Here is a 25737-nt window from a genome sequence, read left to right on the forward strand (position 1 = left end):
GGTGTTAGCACTGGTAGGTAAGTTCTGTCTTGTTAGTATTCTACTAATGTAGTGGAAATCATGTATTTTATATCAACTTAAGCCTGTTTGACCACTTATGCAATTTCAAATATTTCTCTCTGCTGTTCACACTTGTGAATAAAACTCTGATTTTTTTATTCTAATATTAATTATCAGTAAACTGTACTTGTAATACTTCATCAGCATTGATTACATCACTAGTTACTTGGGCTGGAGTGGAAAGCAAGATGGCAAAATTCAGACTGGCAAAGAGGGCAAAGTGCCCAGTGACCAGATTGATTAAAACAAGCAGGTGAAACAAAACCCTGTTATGATTGTTGAGTTGTATATGAAAAATCTTACTAATGCTCCTTATGTATATTATGGTAGAGCCCAAAAGCATTCCTCAAGATCAGATCACTGCTGAATGTGTACATATAAGTGAGAGTTCCTGCCCCACAGAACTTACAATTTATGATTTTCAGATCTTTAAGAGCAGAATGTTTTCAGACACAGAACAACTGTTTTGAACTGGGTCCCACAAAAATAAAATTGGTCCTGGATCTGACTGAGGGCCCGATCATGCCAACACTTAAGCATGTTGTAATTTTGGTCACATGAGTAGTTCTTCTGTGTCTCCTGACATAGAACACGGAGGATGGGGCAGATGTGGAGAATAGATGGGGATCCATAAAGTTATTGACCTACTGTCCCTTCTTGGACCCAGGACCAGATTAAGGTCAGTGACTTCATGCACCTACATCTCCACAATCTCCAAGTTGCAGGACATGGCAGCTGTAGCCACGGAGTTGCTCACTATCCCAATGATGTTCTGTGGGAAAGAGTCTTTCACTCCTCTCCATTTATCCCTATAAAACACTTAAGTAACCTGATTGTGTGTAGGATTTGGCCCCTAGGAAGTCAACCAAAAAAGCTGCCGCTAATTACTACGTAACTAAAATTGTTCAGACTCTATATCTTAAAGAGCTATTCATATAAACAGCACAGAATTAGATATCTTGCTTGATAAAGTATACATGCATGACTCTATGTGATCATTGTAGACATATGGAGCATAGAATAAAAGCTGCATTTGGTCTCGAGGTATTCATTGTCTTATAAAGGTCTGACATACTCAGCAAATTGAGACATCAGGACAGTAAAATAATGTACATATGCATTACTGTACTAGGAATAGAAGAGCAGCCTCTGTTATTATTTAATGCAAGTTAAGGAATACAAATATAAGCCATGTTTTAATAAATTAAAATTCATATTAAAATAATCTGTCATTTCATGGCATCTTTAATAAATCTCTTGATAGTTCCACCACATGCAGAATGTGAGTGACTTAATTGCAATGTGTGTTGCTATTCTATTCAGCATACATGGAGCAATACAATTTAGGAGGCAAAATTCAGCTTTCATGTAATTCCACTGAAGTGAATGCAGTGCCATCAAGGCTGAATTTGGCACAATATTTTTAAAATGCTTGGTGAATAAAACAAACAAAAGATGCATCTCTGTTTGTTCTAGGAATAGGGCATACCCATGCAAATCCTGACTCTGATGTCAAAGAGTTTCACTGCTACATGGAGTTTCACTGCTACATGGAGAATATTTCACTTCCCCAAAATATTAGATTTAGTTATTAAAATGATGGACAAATACACATTAATACAAAATGTATCCTAACTTTGCTTTTTTCTAGGGCTAACTGCAAGTGAAAATAAGTTTGTTTCATTATAATTTACTACTTGTCACAGAATAAGTATTGCATCTCTTCAAGTACAGTTTCTAAAATAAAACTATACCTTAAGTACTGGGAGACATGCCAGAAGCTTGTTACTTGTCTCCAGATTTACTACATGGGAATAATGTGGAAAAAAACCTCACTGTTCTTAGATTTAAACTCAGCAACCTATAAAATGTATTCTTATATGGTATACTCGTTCATGACCTCTAGTCTCAAGAAATTCTGTCATGTTTGAAAACTAGTCCCTAGTGGAGCCTGTATCAATGTTAATAGCTAAGAGGTCAATGCCACTGCTAAACAGTTTGTATTACTGTCAGGGTGGTCATGAAAACAACACCTGCTGCATGAGCACTTGGCAGCTGGGTCAACAGGCACTGTGGGAATTTATCAATTTAGGGGGCCACTTGCATAACACTTTGACTGATGAATTGGCAGAGACTGGCTCACTGGACTAAAGCTGCTCTATTATGTATGACTTTCTTTGGGATGGCAGAGGAATTGGCTTCCTGCAGGCTTCAGAAAATAGTCAAAAGATGAACTGAACTGTTTTTTCCTTATAAAGTGATAAAAAGTGAAAGCTCCTTAATACCCAATGTTAGAAACAGTAAGAAAATGAAAACAAAACTGTTACAGTCAGTGGATTGTGCTGTGATTAAAAAAAAAAAACCCTCAGTTTTTCCATAGTGGTTACAAAGGACTTTTTGTGGTGTACTTCTGTAAAGTGAAACTCTCTAGGCTGGTATTTACTAAAAGCTTTAATTTCTCTTTAGTGTCTCTTATGGGAATAGTAACTGCATGTGGCTAGGTAAATGAGATAAGAATTTTGCATTTTAAGACTAAACTAAATATAATTAGACACTAATTCTGACTTTCCATTCTCTTAAATGACTTAGAGGGATAGTAACTTTTTGGATAGAAGGAGATTGTATGGTCCCACCAATAAAATGGCTCATTTTGTTGACAGCTTTAAGAAGCGCTTTCAGAGTATATGTCTGAACCATCAAACATGGACTTTTTTTTGGAGAATGGATCTAATACTGTATTTCTATTCCCATCTCTCATTAACCAAAATCTTCATGAATGCTACATTTAAATATTATTTTTACATTTTTCTGAAAATGGCAATTGCCTGACATATGAGACAGTTGTATTAAAGATATAACAGCTGAAGTTCTTGGGAATAGCGTTCACCTTAGCTTCAAATCACAGGAATGACATAAAGCGCCCCAGCTACAAGCCTTTGTTTGGAATAACTTAATTTGTAAATATTCTTCTGATATCATAAATCCCAGAAGAGTGTCAAAAAGGAATGCTAAACTGAATGGAGCACATTTGTAAGGTTAAGCAAGTTTGGAGCTCAGTCCAACTCAAAACAACTCCTGCCTGGCCCAAAGATGCTTTGCAGACATGTTGTAGCAGAGAACTGTGAAGACTACTCATACTGTATGGGGAAGTATTCTTCCTTGAAAGTCCATGGAGCACCTGATTAGGTATTAGATACTACCCTCTTTTTCAAAAATATACAGGAACTCAGGAATTGCTGTACTAGATCAGAACAATTGTCTGTCTAGTTGAATCATGTATGAGACTGTGGCAAATACTGGGTGATTCAGAGAAAGGAATGGATTTCCATACCTATGTCTGGCGAGTTTCTTTCTAACCCTAGGCAATGTTTGATTTAGGTCCTGAAGCATAAGAACTTAAGGCTTTGTCCCCACTAGCACTTTTGTCGGTCAGGGATGTGAAAAAAACAGTCCCCTGACCAATAAAGTTTCACCAACAAAAGTGCCAGTGTGGACAGCACTATATTGGTGGAAGATGATCTCCCACCAACACAGCTACTGCCGCTTGTTGAGTGTGGTTAAATTATGCCAGCAGGATAGCTCTCTCCTGCCAAAATGGAGCAGCTACACAGGAGACCTTGCAGCAGCTCAGCTGCAGGGGTACAGTTCTGCCACTGTAAGGTCCATAGTGCAGACATAGCCTAAGAGTTGTTTTTTCTCTCTCTCTCTGTGGGGGGAGGAGGGATGGGCAGGCAGTATCCTTAACCAGTGTAGTGGTGATGATGATGATACCTAAAAAAAATGACAATGATTGGCGTGAGAGCACTGCCATTTTTGCTGACCAATATTGCCTCATAGTTTCCTTGTACTCCAGTTTGTCTCCATCTGTTGTCACTTGTCTTCTACTTAGATTATAAACTCTTTGGGACAGGGGTGTTTTTTGTTCTGTGTTTGTACAGCACCTAGTACAACAGGGTCCTGGTCCATGACTATTATAATACAAATAATATTATCTCTATACATGTTTGTTTGCTCTTTTGAATCCTGCTCTGTGCCTCAACAATGTCTTTGGTAGTGGATTCTATAGGTTAATTATGCATTCTGTAAAATAAACAAAAGTCCTTTTATCAGTTGTAAATGTATTGCCTTTCAGTTTATTTTAATTGAATGTCTCTGGGTTATCGTAATATGAGGGCAAAGGGCAGTACCCAAATGACCTACCACAAACCATTCTTTATTTTATATATCTCAATATTTCATCTTTTATTAATCTTATATTCACATCAAATGGTGGGTTTTTTACATCCTCTTTTTATATGTGGAAGTCTTTCCATATGTCTGACCATTTTCATTGCCCTTCTATCATAGCCACTCATCACAATGGTTTCAGAGCACTTTCCTCAATTTAACATATTAATTATTAATTGCTAATTATTATTTTATTAGTAGTAGTAGTATTGTGGAAGTGCCTATGAGTCCCTGTGATGGATTAGGACCACATAGTGCTAGATGTTGTACAAGCACATAACATGTTTACACATGTTTTAATTCAACTGTCCATAATGATGCTTGCTTCTTCCCTTGAGTTAGTTAATTTGAAACCATCAACATGTGAACATAGTTCAAACGATTCCTTCCAATGTGTTTTATCTAGCACTTGTCATTTGCTGTTGTGCTGACCAAGCACTCCTTTCTTAGGTCCCTCCGGAATTTCTCCTTATTTTCTCTGTTGTTGATTAACCTAAATAACTTTGTCCTTTTCCCAAATAATAAATAAATAGTGTAGCTTTACTATGGGTCTTTGGGACATTTCACCACTGACTTCTGTTCATAGTGAAAATTTATGCATTTATTCCTGCTCCTTATTTTTTATCTTTTCATCAAGTTCTAATCCGTGACAACACTTAATTTCTCATATCATGGCAACATATTTTCCTTAATACCCTCTAATTCTAAGGGAGAGGCATAGTTTTCTTTTATAGGAAATTCTGTCTTTAATTACCATTTTAACTAATATACCTGATGCTGAAGTTTTACTTTTCTGTAAATGCTAGGATCATTCTCCTCTTCCTCTAAGCATGAAGAAAGCACAACATTAGCTATTATACCTTCCGGTAGCTGATATTAGTGACAAGTAAATCTTTGGATCCAATTATCTCTTGAAAAGTGCCATTTTAATAATAATTGTTTTAATTGCCTGTCTCCCTTCTTTTTGTATGGGTGCAGATATGCCTGACTCTGATATGGTATACATCCATACTGATAAGTAATATTGACCTACTCTCATTTCAAAGCAGAATAGATCACAGTGTCCTTGGAAACTTTTAGGGTACTGTAGTATGGTTCACACAGACAGTTAATGTGCAGCAAGCTAGCACTGTAGATTTACACCCAGTGTACCATATGCTAACCGTTCATCTAAACAAGCCTAATTATGAATGTGTGCCTATTTTTATCTATCTTCTTTATCTGAAATCCTAATATCTTATTGGATGCCCCAGCCTCAAGCCATCCTCCTTCTAGCAGAGCTGCAATTTCTGACCTTTTCTTTCCTACTAGATACCTAGTGTATCTTCTGATATTGACATCTTCACCAGAAGATTCTGCCCAATTGGAGAGCAGCTCAGCATTTGTCAGCTTTCCTCTGATTAGAAGTTTAATTTCACTTGTCTTTATTTTCCTTCCCAGCAGTCTGGTTCCTTTTAAATTATCTTTTCCATATTAGCCTCTCCCTTCCCTAGGGCCTACAATATGACCATCTCCTCTGTACATATAATCTCATTTGCACAATGAGATGGTGTAGTTTCCCCTGTCTATCACATGGAACCAGAGGCATGCAAGAGAGAGATACCATAGAGCCCTGGACTTAAGCCTTCCTAATAATCCAGCTTTGATTTCCAGAACTAATCTTGTACACCTTCTTGTGTCATTTATACCAGTGTATGCCAGTGCCACAGGCTCCTCCTCATCCTTCTAGAAGTTTGTCTAGATGTGTCAGGAAATCTACACAAGATTGTATGCCTAATAGGCAACTCTCCAAATGATTCTCATTGTCTTCGCATACCCAGCTAACAATATTTGACAATAGAATCCCCGATACTCATTGCATGTCTCTTTGCCATGTTCCCCAGTCTGTGAGAGGTACCTACTCAGTCTCTTCTATCAGAAATAGAGAGTTGACTGTCTATTGCACTTGCAGCCTCTTCCCTGGTGACACTAATCTTGTAAGCTTCAGGTTCTTTCTGCCTCAAAGTGGCCTCTGCCTAGCAAGTTTGCTATGTTGCCATCCTAGCACAGGCTTAGGTCTTCTGCACAGACACGTGATCATCAAATCTCACTCAGGACTCACTAACTTCAACCAAAATAGACCACTTCAAATAGATCAGATAGAATAACTACTCTCTCAGCTCGTGTTACAGTAAGTTGAATTATCTGATACCGTAATTCTGAATGAACCATCTCTGATTTCACTCAGCCTGACTGCCATGTAAGACAATCATACTCCTGAAAGTGAGGTCAGAAGACTCCATTTGATATGTTGCTGGATTTTCTCCACACATCCTAATGTAAGGGTGGTTTCTTCTGCTGTTGCCTAAACAGTCAATTGTGGAAGAATTTTAAAGAAACCACATGACCTGAGGTTTTGAAGTGGGGCTTTGCAATGGTTGATACTGTAAATTTGTTTGTGAGGTCACAGTGGTGGGGAAAAATTTTATTTGCCAAATGGGGTGGTTTCATAATGACTTCCGATTATGGTTAGCAAAGATAAAACCACAGATCTACTCCATATTCAAACTCTGAACCTCTACCACTTGGGCTAAAAGAGTAACTTCATTAGTTGGTAGAAGCAGCAGGTATCTGTGTGGATCTGCTGCTAGGAATGGGGAACAGAACACATTCCCCCTGGCAGAGGAAGCTTATTTTGCATGTCTGAGTTACACTCACCATTGGGCTATGTTTGTCCATGTGGAATGTTCTCACTGAGCTGATAAACAAAACTGCTACTTGCTCCATGTTCACATGTCTCCTGAGACCCACTTCTAAGGTGGTAACGAGAAACAGCTGATAGATAATTGCAAGATTGAGGGTAACTAGGATAGTCTGTAGATCTAACATCTTTCACAGCACTGTATTATGAAACGTATTATTGAGAGGTAACTATCTTGACAACTTTATTTGTACGGTCTTGTCGTTTGCCTTACACTTCATCTTTGTTTTCTTTCTTAGACTTAAAATTCTTCGGACATGGATTACACTTTTGTGTGTGTGTGTGTGTGTCTGTAAAGCAGCTAGCACAGAGTGGGCACGGTCAGAAACAAATGATAAATGATATTTGTATGGAGATGAAAATGTATATTCTGAATAATGCATTAGACATTAAATTGTTCAAAGACTTTGACTTTCTTAAATGCAGGGCCAGCGCTTCCATTTAGGCTACCTAGGCGGTCGCTTAGGGTGCCAGGATTTGGGAGGGCAGCATTTTGCCGACCTTGGCGGCAATTCGGCGGCGGGGGGTCCTTCTGTGCTCTGGGTCGGCGGCGGCAATTCTGCGGCGGGTCCTTCACTCGCTCCGGGACCCACCGCCGAAGTGCCTTGAAGACCGGGAACGCGGAAGGACTCCCCCCTCCCCGACCGCAGAATTGCTGCCAAAGACCGGGAGCGCGGAAGGACCCCCACCTAGGGCGCCAGAAACCCTGGCGCCGCTCCTGCTTAAATGCATACCCGATCACCAGTATGCTAGCAATGAATGAAAAACTAATGCTCAAAATGTAATGATGCTTACATGCCACGATGCTGGACTGAATCCAGTTCACCTAAAAAAAATCCTACAATGATAATAGTTCCAAACAAACAAACAAACAAACCCTCCTTTATCCAAAAACTATGTACTTTGCCACAATCCACATAATTTCAAATATATGCCAATGTATAAGGACAATGTTTATATCGCTCAGGTTACTTTCTCCAGTAACCAAACACAAATCTTCCCCCCTGCCCACACATGAATTAGCTAACCAGGAGCACTGCAATGGGAGGTCTGGTCTTTCAGGTGTGTCATTTTGAGACCACCCTACTAGACAAGGCAACAAGAACACAAAGCCAAGGTCAAACAAGGCAGCCCCTTGTAATTGGATACTAATAATGGATTTAAGGTGTAAAATTCACTTAAACCCATACACCAACAGACTAAACAATCAAAATGAGGCTAGCAAGATTTGTGTTGGAAAAAAAGTTTTAATTTTAGAAAGCATACATAAAACACACATCATAACCTTGACTGACACTGCAGTCACATTTGCTTCCTAAATAATTGCAGTATATCTGGGTGCAATAATAATCACAGACCCTTAGAATTGTACTGTCATTAGTTCTAAATTCAATTAATTTATTACTACATTCACATCATTATCATGTGCTGTACCAGCAACAAAATTCAGAATTTCAACTCTGGTTAGAAGACAGTTGTTCACAGGAGCAGTAAAAAGATGATGAAAATGTGGACTATCCTGATGTGAACAGGAAAACATACTGAAGCAGATCTTAGCAGCAGGCAGTTATGAATGATTCTAATAGTTCTCTGAAGGATGGTTGGGTGAAAGTAATTTGTAAAACTGGTTCAACGGTTGTTGCCCTGTTTTCTTTTGTGTTACCATTGGGTTCAATCTTGTGGCCTGTGTGCATGTTTTTGCAGGATGGAGGTTTAAGATGACACAGGCCTAGTCTGATGAAGCTGTTGGTGCCAGGTGAAGAAAAGGCCCCTTCTCTAACTAAGGTGAGTTCTCTTTAACTACATTTCTCCTGTTACCCCTGATGATGAGGACATTGGTGTATGGAAGGGAGTGGTTTTGTGCAAAGTTTTCAGATCCCCTATCATTCTCTTGGAAGTAGTTGCATTGTAAAGAACTTGAAATTGGGGTAAAGGGATTTGCTTCTTCATATGTTGACTGGTGTATAGGGTAGTTTAGAAAGAACTTGGGCAATGTTTTTGTCCATTTGAGTCTGACAATTCCTCATTTTTGATGTACAACTTTTGGTGCTAATTACACCTTGGAAAACCTTCTTGGGTGATTTTAATTTCTTCACTCTTTTTATCACGTCAGAATAATTTTATTGAGTCTATGGATTTTGTTTTATAAATCATTTGGGTAGGATTTGGGGGCCTGTTAGAAATAGTTGCTGGCTTTTAGGTCTTCATACACAATTTGGAGTATTCATTTGGTGGTGGGAAAACAGAAGGTTCTTGTATGGCCTTTGCTTTTCTGATCACAGATAAATTCTGGGGTGCACTGTTCATTGTACAAACTTACCTGGAGAAGAGGTGGATGACAGCAAGTTAATCCATGCATATTACTGCCTGGAGGCAGGGACATCTCTAGAAACCACTGGGCAGATCCTCAGCTGGCATAAATTGTCTTAGCTCCATTGAAATCAATGAGGATCTGCCCTCATATGTGTCCTTCCTGGGTGTGGGATCTCCCATGCAGGAGAAAAAAAGGAATGCTCTGGGGAGAAATGTGTATGTTCCTCATATAGTCATTGTCAGCCAGTTCCATATGTGAACTACTATACCATTTTGCAAGCACACCCGCTGGCCTTGGGCACCAGTCAATAAGAATTTGTTGTCCTGCCACCAGTGAGTACTGTATATGCTCAGCTGTAGGCACTGCTGATTCAGAATCCCAGCAGAATCTTCTGTGTGGATTGGTTCAAAAAGTTCTACTGTAAATATGGGAGTTTAGACTGCCACAAATGTACCCAAATACCCTGAAAATATGATCATCAAGGCTACAGTAGGGTAAGGTCCAGAGATTGAGGAAGACGATATGTAGGCTGCCCGTGAGAGTTTAAAAAATCATGTTATAGCATTTAAATTATACTTGATAGTGGTTACTTTTGGTGAATGTTTGTGTACCAGCTGGTGGCTCCTACATCTGCTTCTAGGAAGCCTCTTGAGAATTTCCCTCAGTTTTTGTTCAAGCATAACATGACCAGAGCTATGTGGAAAAGTGAAGCATAAATAATTTGTTCTGTTTCACAGAGTATTTATTTTATATTTTGCCCCAGTTGTTTTTATTAAACTGCTTAAGAACAGATTGATCTGAGTCTGTGATGTGAATAAAGCAATGCTTACCTTTTGGGGTCAACTATCTTGTAGAGTTTTCCATTGTGAGACTGTGTCATGCTTTTGCTGCTTGATAAAATGTACACCTCACCTGTTAAAGAAATAGATCTAGTAAATTAGTGTTCTTTAATAATATGCTGTACCTCTGATTTATCATCTAGCTGTATTTGCAAGATGATGAAAATCTCATGAAATAAATATTTTGCATCATTGGAAAATACAACATTATTGTACTGTTTGAAAACATGTATGAAACAATTCTTACCAATTAAAACTAGAAATATGAAACAAACTTTGTCATGCAAATTTAAAACCAAATTCTTCACTTTTAACATTTTATAGAGCAAATTGAAGATTTCTGAATTTCAAAATTTAGAGAAAACTTCAAAGTTGGGGGGGAGGGTGAATTTCATCTGCCCATTCAATAACTTTACTATTGAAATATGGAGTTATATACATGTACATTATTTTTTGTGATGTGAATATGTGCAATGTATGACAGAATCTTTGTTACAAAGATGACTAACTGCCTGTGGGCTGTTCTGACAAATAACTATATATACTAGAAAGCATCTAACACCAAGTTTTTCCTTTCTAAAGGTGGTGGTGTATGCATTTGTTGTTCATAAAAGCGAAGGAATAGCATCAGCTAGAGCTAGATGCTGTGCAAACATCCTATTGAATTCCAGTCCCATTGCCAATCAAATCCTTGGTATCGATTAAGAAGACATTCCTGCCAATTGTGTCAATGCAATTAATGATCTTTTGATGTCATGAGTGTGAAATCATCAAATTCATTTTTCCTTTACACCAAATTCAGGATTTGAACTCAGATTTTTAAAGGTGAAAAGCTAGTGTCCTATCCTACTATGGCACTGAACTTCCATAGTTAATTGTTTAAATGAGTATTGAGAGGCAAATATAAGTCAATTATGAATTTAAGAAAATCTCTTATTGATCTTTTTGCAAAATCCCGTTAGCATGAATGAGAATTTTAAGTGCTGAAACAGGAGGAATAAATGGCATTTAGACATTTTCATTCAATTCTTGACCTCCTTTTGATGTGTCTTATGCTCATGGAACTTTAACTACATTTGTGCCTTTCACTTAAGTTCACACCCTCTGCGCTTGTGCAGAGATTGAAAACAGGACCGTTCACCCGTTCTGCTACCTCATGGTCACTCTTCCTGTTGCTTCTTACATAGATGCTAAAGAGTAGGAGGGACTATGGCAATCTTGGTCAAAGAATTAAAAAGAAAAGAAAAGCTATGCTGTAGAGACTGATACAGTTAAACAGCTACTATAATACTGTATGGTGCAGCATGTAATTTTGATAAGATTTATTTTGTAACTTAATAAGAGGTTTTGCTATTATACCTAATTCATCTTCACCAAATCCCCAAACGTGTCCTGAAAAGAAGCCTCTACATGAGCCACTGTTGCCAAGACATAGAGGTTTCTCTTGCCACTGTTTGGTCACAGGACTCTGTTGCAGCGTTAAAAAATTTCTGTAATCAAACACATACAATGCAAACTGTTATATAGCCTTTGAAAAGAGAACTTAAAATGTCCAGATAATAAAAAGGAGTTGCAGTAAGTAGTTCCATGGACACGTCTATAAAATTAATCACAATATAGTTTCCCAGCAGGCATTGTACAAACACAAAAAAGCATAACATTCATCCTTCTGCCATCCTTACTCCGGTTGCTTAGTATCTATGTGTGGCAGAACTGAGCCCGAAGTATTGTAAATATATATATCCTGAAAATACTTTGCAAAATATTTCTCTTGCACATGGATGCTAAGCATTTCTCTTGCTTGGTGTGACAGGACTGCACCCATTCATCCAGAAAGCATTACTTTTTCTCTATCATTGATGTTTCCATGAGATCAAGATTCAAAGCTGCACTGTTATTCAGTTAGACACCGATTTTGTAAATACTTACACACATGGATTAAATGCTTGATCCATTGAAGTCAATGGGACTACTCGTGTACTTAAAGTTAAGCATGGGCATAAGTGTTTGGAGGATCAGGGTGGATTAGGGGGTCCCTGAGGAGCATTTGGGATCAATATCTCTATTTCAACCTCCTCTAGAGATCAAGTATGATACCTCTGCTGCTATTCATTAGAATGCCATGACTCAGAAAGCAGTGGTCCCTATCTTGTTTCCAAACCTGGGGATTTCTCTATGGCATTGCCACACTGCAAGGTTGGCAGAACTACTTTAATATGCAAACATGCAAACTATTATTGTTGCTTTATATGTATCATAAGTGAATATATTGATTTTAAGAAACCTACCCGTTGCGGTCTCCAAACACGTAACTTCCATAAAGTCTCTCAGATTGGCAACCTCGGTATACAAATCCACCGACCAATGGTCCACTACTGAATGGTTTGAATTCCAGAAGTGAAGACTCGCTCTCTAAAAAGGAACTACCACAGCATTAGATCAAATACAATTTCATATATTAAAAACAATTATGCAAATACTATATGAAGAAAAGTTATTGCCATTCAAATTGCACCAATGTTGAGATGTACAGGATGTATAAGACAGGAAATTGAGTATAAGGGAAACCAGAAAACACCATCATAAACATAGAGGGACATAGCCTAACCTAAGGCTGAGAGAAGAATAGAGCCAAAGGGGGTCATATCCTAACTATCCTATTGAAGTTGATGGGATTCTTGCTGTTGACTTTTACGTGACTGGAATTTCACCCAGAGAATGGATCTGTTATGCTTCAGCATTATAAATAATAAAGGGGGTGGCTTAGGGATTTAGGAGTACATGTCCCATTGACTTTCAGCGGGTCTTGTGCTTTTGAAAATCTTGCCGAAAGCTACCTTCTTTTAAGGTCAGTTTCTTAATGCAATAAGCCTGCACTGTTCAGGATCATGCATCAGTATTGCTGGCTGTAGTTTCTTATTTAGGCTGAGGCCATTATACTGCTGCTAGGGTTGACAACAGTTACATGCATTTTTTGTCTTACAGAACTGCCCTGTTAAATTATATCAGATAATCTCCTCAACGATGTTAATGTGTAAATAATCCTATGTATGCAATTAAACTATATTTAAAGACTACATGGGTTAAAACCAAGCTCAGATTTTGTTACGATTATGTAATTTTAAATCAAAGTCACAGCCAGTAGATATTTTTATTTTATATGAATATTGTTGCAGTTGGACTGCCACTTGTAAGTCTTTGTTGACTGAATTTCCCAGATTAGATTATGAGCATAAGGGATGAAATTATACAAGGGAGAAAGCGAAATTATGATTTTTTTAAGCAATTGACCACTGCACAAGCTCTGGCAAATTCTTCTGGATGGATACAATTCCATGCCACAATATTGCTTAGTTTGATCTAGGGTAGAGATGCAGTCAAAATTCCATTGGAGCAGTGGTTTACCAAATTCATTTCAAACCACATTTTTCTTTGGCTTGGCATTCATAAAATGACAACACCAAATATGTGAAATAACTAAAATTGAAGTGACTGTATTACATATGTGGACTACTGCATAAGTCAGCTCAGCTGTGCTACTTTCAAAGTACGGTACAGACTGGGGGAGAAATGGGTATACATAGGTCAGTCTAAAGATCTATGTCCCATGAAATTAGGCCAGTCCTTGATACCATACAAGTGACACTGCTTTGAACTTTACCACACTTTACCACAATGAATTTAGAAGCTGCTAAATGTTCAGCATAGGCAGAAGATAGCTCTGGGCTGTGGTTATCTGAGTTATGTCTGTACCTGCAAGTGTCCTCAGCAAGCATCAGACTTTAACATTAAATATAATTCAGAGACTTATTTAGCAATAATAGCACCAAGTCAATACATTATGTACAATTCTTTAAAATCCAAGTTTCCTGATGTACTGTGTGACATGTTATGACTTGTGAAGTAATATTATATTGTACATTTCCAAACTGAACATTTTAACTGAATTTAAACAGTGTTCAGTAGTTTCCCTATTTGATTGTTGGAACAGGGTCCAACTGCTAGGGCACCTCCTCCTGGCTGCTTTAGAGATTAGCTCTTTCCAGATCCTATGCCCCCTTCTGCCACTTGTTTGCTTGCTCTGCCTCCTCTCTTTCTCTGTGACTCAGGGTGCTCTATCTTCATGGCTTCCTGCCAGGTCACTAGAATCCTCCCCTTCCCAGGTATCAGAGTCTCTCCATACACACTATCTCCGGCAGTCTTCCCATCCACTGCCCAGATTGTGCCAGTTCCCACTATTAGGGAATTCCGGCTTGCCCTCTACTCTGGGTTCTAGCTCAGGGATCCTCTAGTCCAGTTCACTGTGCCCATGGGCACCATGGCACCTGCTGGGGCGTCGAAGTGCGCCCGCGTACTGGCCAGCAGACCGAGCATCCGCCAAAATGCTGCCAACAAGAAGCGTCATCCAGAGGCATCGCTGCCAAAATGCCACCAATTTTCAGTGGCATTTTGGTGGTGACGCCTCTGGATGATGCTTCTTGTCGGCGACAACACCTATTGACTTGTTGGTGGCATTTCAGCGGCGACATTTTGGTGGATGCTCATCTGCCGTCACGGTCCTCTGTGGCTCATCATCTGGCGCCAGCCAGATGAAAAAGGTTGGGGACCACTGCTTTAGTCAGCCATGGCTGCACCATCTTAAACCTTACTGCCCTTTCCCTGAGTCTTTTCCTACACCCTCTCAATCTAGTTTTCTAATGTTCAAAGAGTGGCTACAGGCTCCCTCACTGCAGCCCCTTTTTGCTGCCAAATTCCTTGTTTTATACTAGTCCCACCTGTTCCTGCTCCATATTCATTCAGGGGATTTCTTAGGCCAGCTAATTCCCCTCAGCTGTGGCCTATCTGGTTAATTGGCCTTTCCTCAGTCCCATTATTGTCTCCTAATCACCCCATCTTAGTTGTGCTCTGTTATTTTGCCTCTCATTTAGTCTCCATTACAAGAGGCACATTGCCTAAGACAGGGGTCAGCAACTTCCGACACGTGGCTCGCCAGGGTAAGCAGCAAGTCAATCAGCACATCCCTCGCCCTGCACCGCTTCCTGCAGCCCCCATTGGCCTGGGACGGTGAACTGTGGCCAGTGGGAGCCTCGATCAGCCAAACCTGCCAATGTGGCAGGTAAACAAACTGGCCCAGCCCGCTAGGGTGCTTACCCTGGTGAGCTGCGTGCCAGAGGTTGCTGACTCCTGGCCTAAATTCTGTATCTTAAGAGGTTACATGTGAATGAGTAAGCATACATATTCATCACTTCCTGATCTTTCAGAAAATTTTCTTTATGAGCAGTCACATATGGTAACAAACATGTATAACTGATCTCAGTCATTTACATTTTTTTTCTTTTCTTTCCTTTGTTTGCTTGTATTTTGTCTTTCATTGATTTCCTATTAAGCTTACAATATTCCTTTTTATCTGTTTTTTTCTATTTTCCCATGGCAATACTACCATATTTATTATTCCATTGTTTTTGAAGGCTGTTTTTCATAATAGTTTTGGATAAAACTTACCATAGTCTTTCCCCTTTACTATTTGCAAGATTCTTGCTGAAGATCTATTTTTTCCATTTGAGTCTGAGCAAAGTATTGTTAAATTAATATTTACATCTGTTGGGTGGCGATCCACTGCACACCTGTGCATCAAAAAGCATGTTAGAAAAGTCATAAAAGACATGATCTGACAAGGGGAAAACTGGTTGTACTTCTTATGGACTCTTATTTCTCTACTAATAGAATAAAAAGTCAAATTTTGGAGGACTATTCTCTTTGTGGTCTGTATATTTTTGTGGACTATATTATTCACTGTGCCCAGATCACAGAGAAAATAAGTTTGTGTGCATAAGAAAGTGTTCATACTTTTATGACAAAAAAACTAAAACAAAACTACAGCTACAAACCCCCCTTATGCCTCATGACATATTCTGTAGAATGGATAGACTTTTTTCCTATTTGTCACCAAGAATTGGGCTCTGCTGAATAATGTTTGAAATTATTGGTGCTTTAACTGGCTTTATTCTGTAAGGCTCACCAAATCTATGCAATTTGATTCTTATTGCATAGCAGTGTTGGACCATAAAAAGGAAGCAAAGAACAACTCCTTTTTTAACCATATTGAATTTCTTCTGTTTTTCAAAGCATGGCCTCAAATGTTACTGGGAAAGTTTACACTCCAGCATTACATCAGCACAGCTGCCCTGATGCAACTGCACCACTGCAGCATATCTGGTGAAGACGTATTATGCCAACAGGAGAGCACTTTCCTGTTGGCATAATTACTCCACCTTGGCAAGAAATGGAAGCTATGCTGGCGGGACAGCATCTCCTGCCAACACAGCGCTGGTATGGACAGCGCAAAACTTGCGTTGCGCAGGGGTAGGATGTTTTCCCACCGCTAAGTGACATAAGTTATATCAATTTAGGCTGCAGTGTAGACCTGCCCTTTAACATTACCGCCCCTAATTGCTGAACTACAAATTATGTGGCTCCCTCTGCTCTTTGTTATTGTTGAGATTGCACCAGATATTTCCGTTTGTTTTCTACTTGCCTTTTTTTCTGAGTTAAGAAAAGGTTTCACTTTTTTAACCTGTCAGCCATTACTCTGTATTACTTTACACTTCATTTAAGTTGCAGTGGATAATTGAGTTCTCTTTTCTTTCTTAAAGCTAACAGATGTCTCTCCCATTATTTTAAAAATACTTCTGTTTCTGCCACTTCAAAATATGATTTATTACTTGAAAATTGTGTGCCTTTTTTCTACCAAATATACTTTTTGAACTATGAAAAATCTGTACAAACCTCTGAGGTTTTTAAGCAGCTTGCTGATGGCTTTATTAGCTGACCTGCTGACTCTAGAATTATTGCTATCAAACTGTGTGAAATATTTCCTAATATACCACACTTTAATTCACTCCTTTGTACAAAAGTGTATCAAAAGATTAATATAATACTAAGCATGTATCTAGTGATTTATATCTTCAGATCATTGTACAAACATTAATGTTTACACCCTCTCTTCCCCTCCAAAATTACTATCTCCCTTTTCAGGTAGGGAATCTGAGGCATAGCTAATTGATTTGCCCAAGGCCACAGAATAAGTATCTGGCAGAGCTGTTAATATAATATAAAAGTTCCTGCATTTCATCTGCATATTTAGCCAACTAAACCTTGCTGCCTCTGATTGAGGCATTTTAAACAAATGTTCAGATCAAGATAAAATAATACAGAAAATTTTCAATATCCTGAAAACAGGCATACGGACATGGACATGAATGCATTCCTTCTTTTTCCTTTCTAAAAGTGAATGTAGTGCTCTGGGAAGGGCTTTATTGACAACAATATACTTTCTTTGCTCAGGACGGGTACAGCCTGGGCAGCAGCAGTGCAAACTTCCTTGAACTGCCTTATGAATGTACCTCCATCTTAGTCAGGAAGCAACTATCTCTAAGGGCAAGAAGATATTGCAGTTCAGCTTCTATAGCTCTATATTCCTTGGGGTCTCTGAGGGTGTGAAATAATCTCAAATGTTGCTGGTATTTTTAATTATTTAGCCATGTATCTACTAGGCATTGGAGAGACACCACCATTTAAGATGTGCTATTAAAGGTACACTAGCTGGCAACAACTTGTAGTCAAAACAGCCTTGATTTGAAATAGTTCTCAAAAGTTGAAGATCTCCTGTATACCATTACCATATTTCCAATTTCATAAAAGAGAAATGATTGGCCTGCTTACAAAGAAACAGTGCATTTTACTGCTCAGTAGGAACAGGGCTGGATTAACTCTCTTGTGGGACCGGGACTATTAGATTTTGTGGGGCCCCTGTATACAAGTCTTTTTCCTAATTTAAAACAAAATTATCACAATTATTGATCGAGGCCATTAATGCTATACTAAATTTGGCTCTTAATTAACAATCATAAAGCCATTCTATGGTTACATTTCAGTAGAACATGTAGAATATAGTTAAGTTAATTCAAAATAGCCTACTTCTTATCTTAGAACAGCTCTTATATTAGTTTCTTTCTGGGAGGGAGTTTGGGTGCAGGAGGGGATTCTGACCTGGGGCAGAGGGTTGGGGTGCAGGAGGGGATGTGAAGTGTAGGCTCTGGCTGGGAGGTGCTTACCACAGGTGGCTCTCAGCCAGCGGCACAGCAGGCTGCCTGCATGCTGTGTTCCCACGACGTTCCCAGAAGCGGCTGTGGCTCGCTGCTGGCATGTCTCTGCACGTCCCTGAGGGAGGAGGAGGAGAGCGTGTCTCCGTGCATTGCCTGTGCCCGCAATCACTACTCCCACAGCTCCCATTGCCCGGGAACCGGCCAATGGGAGCTGCGGGGACGGTGCTGGGGGCAGTGCATGGAGACATGCTCTTCTCCTTCCCCCAGGGGCGCGCAGAGACATGCCAGAAACTGGCTGCTTCTGGGAGCGGCATGGGAACAGGGCATGCAGGCAGTCTGCCTGAGCCCTGCTGCGCCACTGGACTTTTAGTGGCCTGAAGATCGCGATTGACTGGCAGAGGCTCCAGGATTGACCTGTTGATCACAATCGCCAGGTTGGTGACCACTGAATTGTATAAAATGATGGATTTATTTTTGTGGGGCCCCTCTTAGCCTGAGGCCCTGGGCTGCAGTCCCTAAAGCCCCTGGGTTAATCCAGCCCTGAGTAGGAAACCTAGTTACAAAACTATGGTCCCAATCTGGCCTGATGAATGTATTGCAAAGGCCCAGTCTCAAAGGGGTGCTATTCAAGATTCTGTGACATATTCCTTCCAATTCATTTTTTTTGGGGGGTGCTAAATCCTAACTCTATGAGTGGATTCCTGTCCTCTGATGTCTGTCGCTCCTGTTGGTTTCAATAGAAATCTGTGTAAAATATCTCAGAGCAGAATTTGTCCTGGAATTAGCAAGCCTAAGAAGCACCTGGATCATAACAGTATCTGCTCCTCAACAATGACAAATATAACTTACTTACCTGCCTGGATTGTGGAGTCCATGTGCAAAAATTTCAGGGGGTTGATTGGTGCTGTTAAAGTGTGGGTTGCTCCGTGGTACGGAATAAGGAACATTGCACAAATCAGTATCTACATCCAGACGTAATACAGAACCTGTAAAATCACTGAGAAAGTTGGAGGATAATTGATTTTAAAAAGTATTTCAGCTATATAGTACTACAGTGAAGCAATATAGGAAACCACTTATTTCACTAAGCCATATGTAGATTACTTTTAAGGAACATAGGAATCATAGAGAGTGCCATCCCTGAACTGATCAATGAGTCATCTAGTTCTTTATCCTGTCTCTCGCAGGATTATGTTTAAAGGAGGTACTTAGTGCTCCTCTATGAAACAACCTGCCAATAGGGGAAGTTTCTTCAAAGCCTGACAATTGGTTTATGCCCTGAAACATAAGGGTTTACATCCCTTTTATGATTCAACCTATATAAGGTAGCTGTGGCTGTACTCATTATATAGCTATATAATGTGTGTGTTTGTATATTTAATATGGTTTTGAATCCTGTTGTTGGATTCAAGAATGGTATCTAGTGGCAGTGAGCGCCAAAGGTTAATTATGGCTTATGTAAAAATAAAAGTCCTTTCATACTTTGAATGGAGCTTTGATAGGAAATGTTGATGTTAGTAGTGAACAAGAATTCTTTTGTCACAAGGAATAGAATGAGGCAAAAACATTTTCTCATAATGTTCGTGATGGGGTGGGAAAAGGATAACTCAACTTTATATTATACTATCAAAACTTCTTTTCAAAAACATGTATCGACTAAATATTTAAATTAATTGCTTGCTGTTCTTCCCCATATCCAATCCTCAATATGTTTTAGTCTCCCGTTATTGTATATACATTGAAAATAAAATGTTGGAATTATTCTTCAGTTTTGCCACTGATAATATGCTTGTTACAAAAGCTACAGAACATCTGCTTGTCTATCAGTGGTGATGAGGCCTCTGAGTGTAGCACCTCCTGTCAGTTAATGAGGGAAGATCTCTCCATCTGGACTCATACATTACTTAATCTAAATGACAAGCAAGTGTTATTCCAACTGGAGTTTAGCACAACGAACCAGGGACAAGTAGATGGACAAAGCTGTAGGGGCAGCACCTGAAATAGGATTGCTTCATTTGCTGTCTGGATGCTTTTCTGGTTGGTGCAGGGCCATGATTTACCTCAGTATGTGTCTGTAACCTTTCTTATAGCACATTTGTTTCTTTAAATTGGCCTGTTTGGAAAAAAAATTACTTAGGAGAGGGAGCCTTTGTAGTGTTTAAATTAGGGCTGTCAATTACAGTTAACACATGTGATTAACTCAAACCAGATTAATGTTATTTTTTTTAATGAGTGTTAATAGCACACCTCTGGAGACGGGAGTTGGCGGCAGCTGGGTGGGGAGCGAGGCACAAGCTGTGGCAGCAAGCAGGAGGTGATCACGGACAAGAGACTTCGTAATGAGGGCTGGCCTTAGGGATGGGTGAGGGAGGCCATTCCATGTTCAGGGCGAGCCACCCTGCTGCACTGCTGCTCCTCCCCCCAACTCCATGGAGCCATCCCTGGCCAAGCTGCTGTGGACCAGGAGTTTGCCTCCTGTTGGCTGTGCAGACAGAGGTGCTGGGGGAGAAGTAGGGGGCTGATGTCGGGGGGTCCCCCTCCCTCCACCCATGTACCAAGTTGCTGCTGGGCTTGTTTCAGGGAACAGGGATGAGCCTGCCTTGTGCTGCTAGCTCAGCCATGAGAGCTGCTGAGAGCAGCTGCTGCTGGCTGAAAAAGTTTTCAGACTCTTGAATGTGCTGCTTAAAGAGAGAGCACTCCCCTAACACACACACTTCCCCCCAACACATGCAGTCTCTTTTTTAAATCTTTTTACAGTGCAAATGTTTGTAATAAAAATAATATAAAGTTGTAATTGTGTTGTAATTGAAATCAGCATATTTAAAAATGTAGAAAACATCTAAAATATTTTAATAAATGGTATTCTATTAGTGTTTAACAATGCGGTTAAAACTGCAATTAATTGGGAATTTTTTTTAAATCTCACAGTTAATTGCGATTATTTTTTTTAATCATTTGACCACCCTAGTTTAAATCTAATCACAACTGCTGATGACAGCTAATTAAATGCTTTGATAACACACAAGTATGAAAAGATTTATTTCAGTGCAAGAATGTACTTAGAATATTTGCTTAACTCATGCTCCAAAGTCAATGATGCTTAGTAGCATGAGTAAGGTGAGCAGGGTTTGTCCCTCTGTGTTTGTGGTGACTGGTCACAACACTGCGGGACTCAAATGTCTGACCCTAATTATTGTCGAAAGGCAAAGACAAATAATTAAGAAAAAGGAACCTATCTATTGGCAGGTTTTGTACCTTAAACCATCCATCTCCTCCATATCATCTAGAGTGATCATTCCATCACCAAGGAAAATGTATAAGAAGCCATCTGGGCCAAACAGAAGCTGTCCTCCTAGATGTTTTCGGTGTAGCTCTGCTACTTCTAGAAACACTCTTGCTGTTCTCATATCAACCTGGTGTGGATTTTTCCTGTGGTATAAAGATATAAAAATAGATTCAAAGACTCAAAGGTCAGAAGGGACCATCATGATCATCTAGTCTGACTTCCTGCACATTGCAGGCGACAGAACCTCACCCACCTACTCCTGTAATAGACCCCTAATCTCTGGCTGAGTTACTGAAGTCCTCAAATCATAGTTTAAAGACTTCAGGTTACAGAGAATTCACCATTTACATTAGTTTAAACCTGCAATTGACCCATGCCCCATGGTGCAGGGGAAGGCGAACCTCCCTGCTCCGAACTGCAGGAGTCTCTGCCAATCTGACCCAGGGGAATATTCCTTTCTGACCCCCAATATGAAGATCAGTTAGATCCTGAGCATGTGGGCAAGACCAACCAGCCAAACGCCTGGGATAGAATTCTTTGTGGTAACTCAGATCCCTCCCCATCTAGTGTCCCGTCACAAGCCATTGGAGATACTTGCTGCTAGCAGCCACTGATTGACTACATGCCATTCTTGATTTCCTATTTTTAACAGTAAACTTAAATTCAGTCAAATGACAGAAGAGCTATTGTAACTCTATAGTAAAACATCAAACAATTTCATTGAAATCGCTATGTCACAAAAGATATTACACAGGATAATTTGGGAATGACTAATACAAGTGATAATTGAAACTGTATTAAAAAACAGAATGAGGCAATATACTCACTGCTGTTTCAAAACTATTGCTTGAAATTAACCCAGTGGTACTTCCTGAAAGTACCTAAATATATCCATTGTAAATGTTACAATTCATTTAAAAACAAAAAAGGAATACCAAAGAAATAAGAGTGATGAACAGCATAAGGTTTTTGATTTTTTGACTTTTAATGGTACCTGGATACTGTGTATTCTACGACCCTAAGGATGTGGTCATGAGGCCCAATGGCCCACCGTTCTTGGTTGGTGGTGTAAGACACATACAGCTTTCCATTTTTCTTATAATTGGGATGGAATGCAAGGCTTAACAGTCCTCTTTCATCTCCTCCCTGCAGTCAAATGAAAAACACAAAGAATTGTGAAGTAATTATGTTCTTTATTGTGTTTCAGCTGGAACCCCCAAAAAGTCTTTCTAATCTTTGCCCAAACTCTTTTCTTTCTTCCGTGATTACTGCACAAAAGGGATTATAAAACATTTCACTTTCAGCTACTTCTTAAAGGTTAGAACAAGACAATTGTCTTGTGTAGTTATCTATGCACAAGACTCTCATTCCACTTTTGTGGAGTGATTTGTGTATCTAATCTTTGGGAAGCCATGAAGAAAAGTTTAAGTGCTGTGAAGAATTCTTTGCTGAGTTACTAGTATGCTTGTAGTTCGTAGAAGACAAATAAAAAGGTCTGTAATCAGCAGTCACTTCTAATCCAAGTATCCAAAACCTAAAACACAGTGTTGGCTGCCAACTCCCACTGTCTTGGCAATATGTTTAGAAAACAGTTAAATTGCTTGTATAATATGTAAACCTTTGTTTTACCCTGGAGGCAGCTACATTAGTTGTCACAACTATGGTGGTCTGTTCATCATAGCTAGCATACTGTAGGTAATAAGCAGCCTCGGTCTCTCTGCACAGAAACCATAGTTTTACATGTGGCCATTCAATGGAAAGGTTTTTATTATTCTTAAAAATAAAAATAGAAAATCCCCAAACAACTTTTCTTGTTGTTATGATTACCACCAAGATTAGTACAGTTATATGTTATGCATCAAATCTATATAATATACTGTGACAATGCAAATACCAGTGTACTTAAATAGAAGGCAATTTAAGCTTCTGACTTCTACAAATATATGTAATTTACTATGGCTTAAATTTCATTTTGCTGTATTTAAATAAAAAGAGAGCATATAGATTTGTTTTACCCTTTTAGGTAATATACGGTCATCTGCAGAAATGCACACAAATAAACAGAATATTTTAATCAATGGTTCAAATTCAATTCATATGTGACTGTTTACATCATGACTATTTGGTAGCTTAGGTCAGGATTCCTCAGACTTACAGAGCTGGTAATAAGAAATGTTTTGTGATCTTTTTCCTCCCAAGACTTTAAACCCCATTCAAATGCAGGCAAAAAAAAAAATAGTAACCATAACTACACCTGTGATAACTGAATATAAAGTTCTAAATTAAAAGGAGAGTGAAATCTTTTAAATACACTTGCAATTCAGTGACAGAGTCCTGTGACACCTTATAGACTAACAGATGTATTGGAGCATGAGCTTTCGTGGGTGAATACTCAGACCTGACTAAGTAAGTATTCACCCACGAAAGCTTATGCTCCAATACATCTGTTAGTCAATAAGGTGCCACAGGACTCCTTGTTATTTTTTACAGATCCAGACTAACACAGCTGCCCCTCTGATACTTGCAATTCAGTGTTATGGATGAGCCTGTCTTGGCTGTTGGGATATGCTCAACAGGAGGCCTCATTCGGAAAATGCACAGTTTAAATTTATTTTCACTTGAGAGATTATTCCGATACTTTGTTTTATCACAATCACTGGAGAGAAACCTAGCTTAGAGAAACAAAGATGAAAATAGGATGAGACCTTTCATCGTTTGTACAACTAAAGCTGGATTCTTCTTTTTCAGAGGCAGCCAAAATCAGCTGAGTTTTTGGCTAGGGAAAGTCAGTTATGAGATGTTGTCAGAGGAGGAGTCTGCCACTTTGTCTTGCAGCGGCCTAGTCAGTGCTACTGATTAACTGCATCTTTTCCTCTTTTGTGGTTCATCAAAAACATAGTCCTGCAGCTGGGTCTGAATTTATTTTAGATGCCGATTTGAGTCCCTGAGAGTTTTTACCAGGTTACCTTGATAAAGTCTGAAACAGGAAGCTAATCTGAGTTTCTTTTTTTTTTACAAACTAGAGGGCATACATTTCCAAGTTGTCTGATGCATAATTCTACCCTGTTGTGCATAGACAGACACTCCCTTTCTTCCTTTGGAGAGAAGAATCAGCTCATTTAGATGCTCAAAGATGGCAACTCAAATTGAAGCCTACCACCCAAGGTGAATTATTGAAGACATCAGCAAGGGGAAATTGTTGACCATTCTTCTTCTAATTTGAAGATTCTGCTTAGCATTTTATTTTATGAAAGCTATCTCCCTTTAGTGTGAAAGAGAAGTTGCTGGTGAAAGATATCACAGAATAGGACAAACAGAAAATTGAATGGAGAGCTATTAATTAAGTTCACTACTTCAACAGCTTCATGAAGGGTCTGGCACAGATTTCCAGGCATTTTCTTAGCAGCAAGAAATTTGTGGTTTATGAAACACTGAAGCTATGTGGTGTTTTACATCCATGTGACCAGACTGCTATTCATACTTGTCATTGTTTTGGCATTGTTCGCACAGATGGCAATACATGGCTTTCACTGAATGTGGAAAACTTATTGTCTCAGATAAGCAGTCTCCTGTTTATCCTGTCCCAACTTTACAAATGAGTAAGTTGCTTTCAACAGAACCTCCAGAAACATCTCTCAAATGCCAGAACTTCTGTAGCACCAGAGACATCAGTTGATTCATCAAGTTGAATTGTTAAGTATTTGCTTTTCCTGGCTTTGGAAAGCAATTGCTCTCAGATGTTCAGCCCTGCCACTAATACAGTATGAAACAGCATTATTTGATGAAACTACTGTTTCAGATTTGGTAGCTGCTTTAGGTCCTGTATCTTTTGAAGCCATACTTACTGTGCAGTAAGGATACAATTTTCTGCAACGATATGCACTTTACATTGTTGAACAGGTCGGTAGAGATACCAGATAAAATCTCTATAGGGAGTTTATATTGACACTGCGAATCAGAGTAATCAAGTCTTGCTGATTTTTTTCATGGCTTCTCACTCTCTCAAAAAAAATTGTTTTCTTTTTCATTAATGGATTTTTGGTTTTCAAACTCCACAGCAACCCCTCAGGCTTCATACTCTTGGCAACTGGCAACCTGAGAGCATACTGCACACTTGTCAAACCAACTGACACAATGAAAAATGTGATGGATAGTTTATTGCCACA

The 25737-nt window shown here is 39.2% G+C and overlaps 2 protein-coding genes across 4 annotated transcripts in view; one reads left to right on the top strand and one right to left on the bottom strand.

The window, feature by feature from the left end:
- The window catches only part of ANAPC10 (anaphase promoting complex subunit 10), a 271815-nt gene that overhangs the window by 194710 nt on the left and 51368 nt on the right, over positions 1 to 25737 (top strand). Inside the window, exon 7 of the transcript XR_004000536.1 lies at positions 8732 to 8812. The gene's annotated coding sequence lies outside the window, so the exon portion shown is untranslated. The remainder of the gene's footprint in view (positions 1 to 8731; positions 8813 to 25737) is intronic.
- The window catches only part of HHIP (hedgehog interacting protein), a 99204-nt gene that overhangs the window by 14302 nt on the left and 59165 nt on the right, over positions 1 to 25737 (bottom strand). For all 3 annotated transcript variants that reach the window (XM_030563673.1, XM_030563672.1, XM_030563671.1), the window contains exons 5-11: positions 22566 to 22717; positions 21541 to 21714; positions 19139 to 19282; positions 15683 to 15804; positions 12469 to 12592; positions 11540 to 11670; positions 10172 to 10253 (exon numbers count right to left, since the gene is read on the bottom strand). In XM_030563673.1, coding sequence (XP_030419533.1) covers positions 10172 to 10253; positions 11540 to 11670; positions 12469 to 12592; positions 15683 to 15804; positions 19139 to 19282; positions 21541 to 21714; positions 22566 to 22717 — 929 coding nt within the window. The remainder of the gene's footprint in view (positions 1 to 10171; positions 10254 to 11539; positions 11671 to 12468; positions 12593 to 15682; positions 15805 to 19138; positions 19283 to 21540; positions 21715 to 22565; positions 22718 to 25737) is intronic.

The sequence above is a fragment of the Gopherus evgoodei genome, chromosome 5 (assembly GCF_007399415.2).
Source record: "Gopherus evgoodei ecotype Sinaloan lineage chromosome 5, rGopEvg1_v1.p, whole genome shotgun sequence".
Classification (NCBI taxonomy): Eukaryota; Metazoa; Chordata; order Testudines; family Testudinidae; genus Gopherus; species Gopherus evgoodei.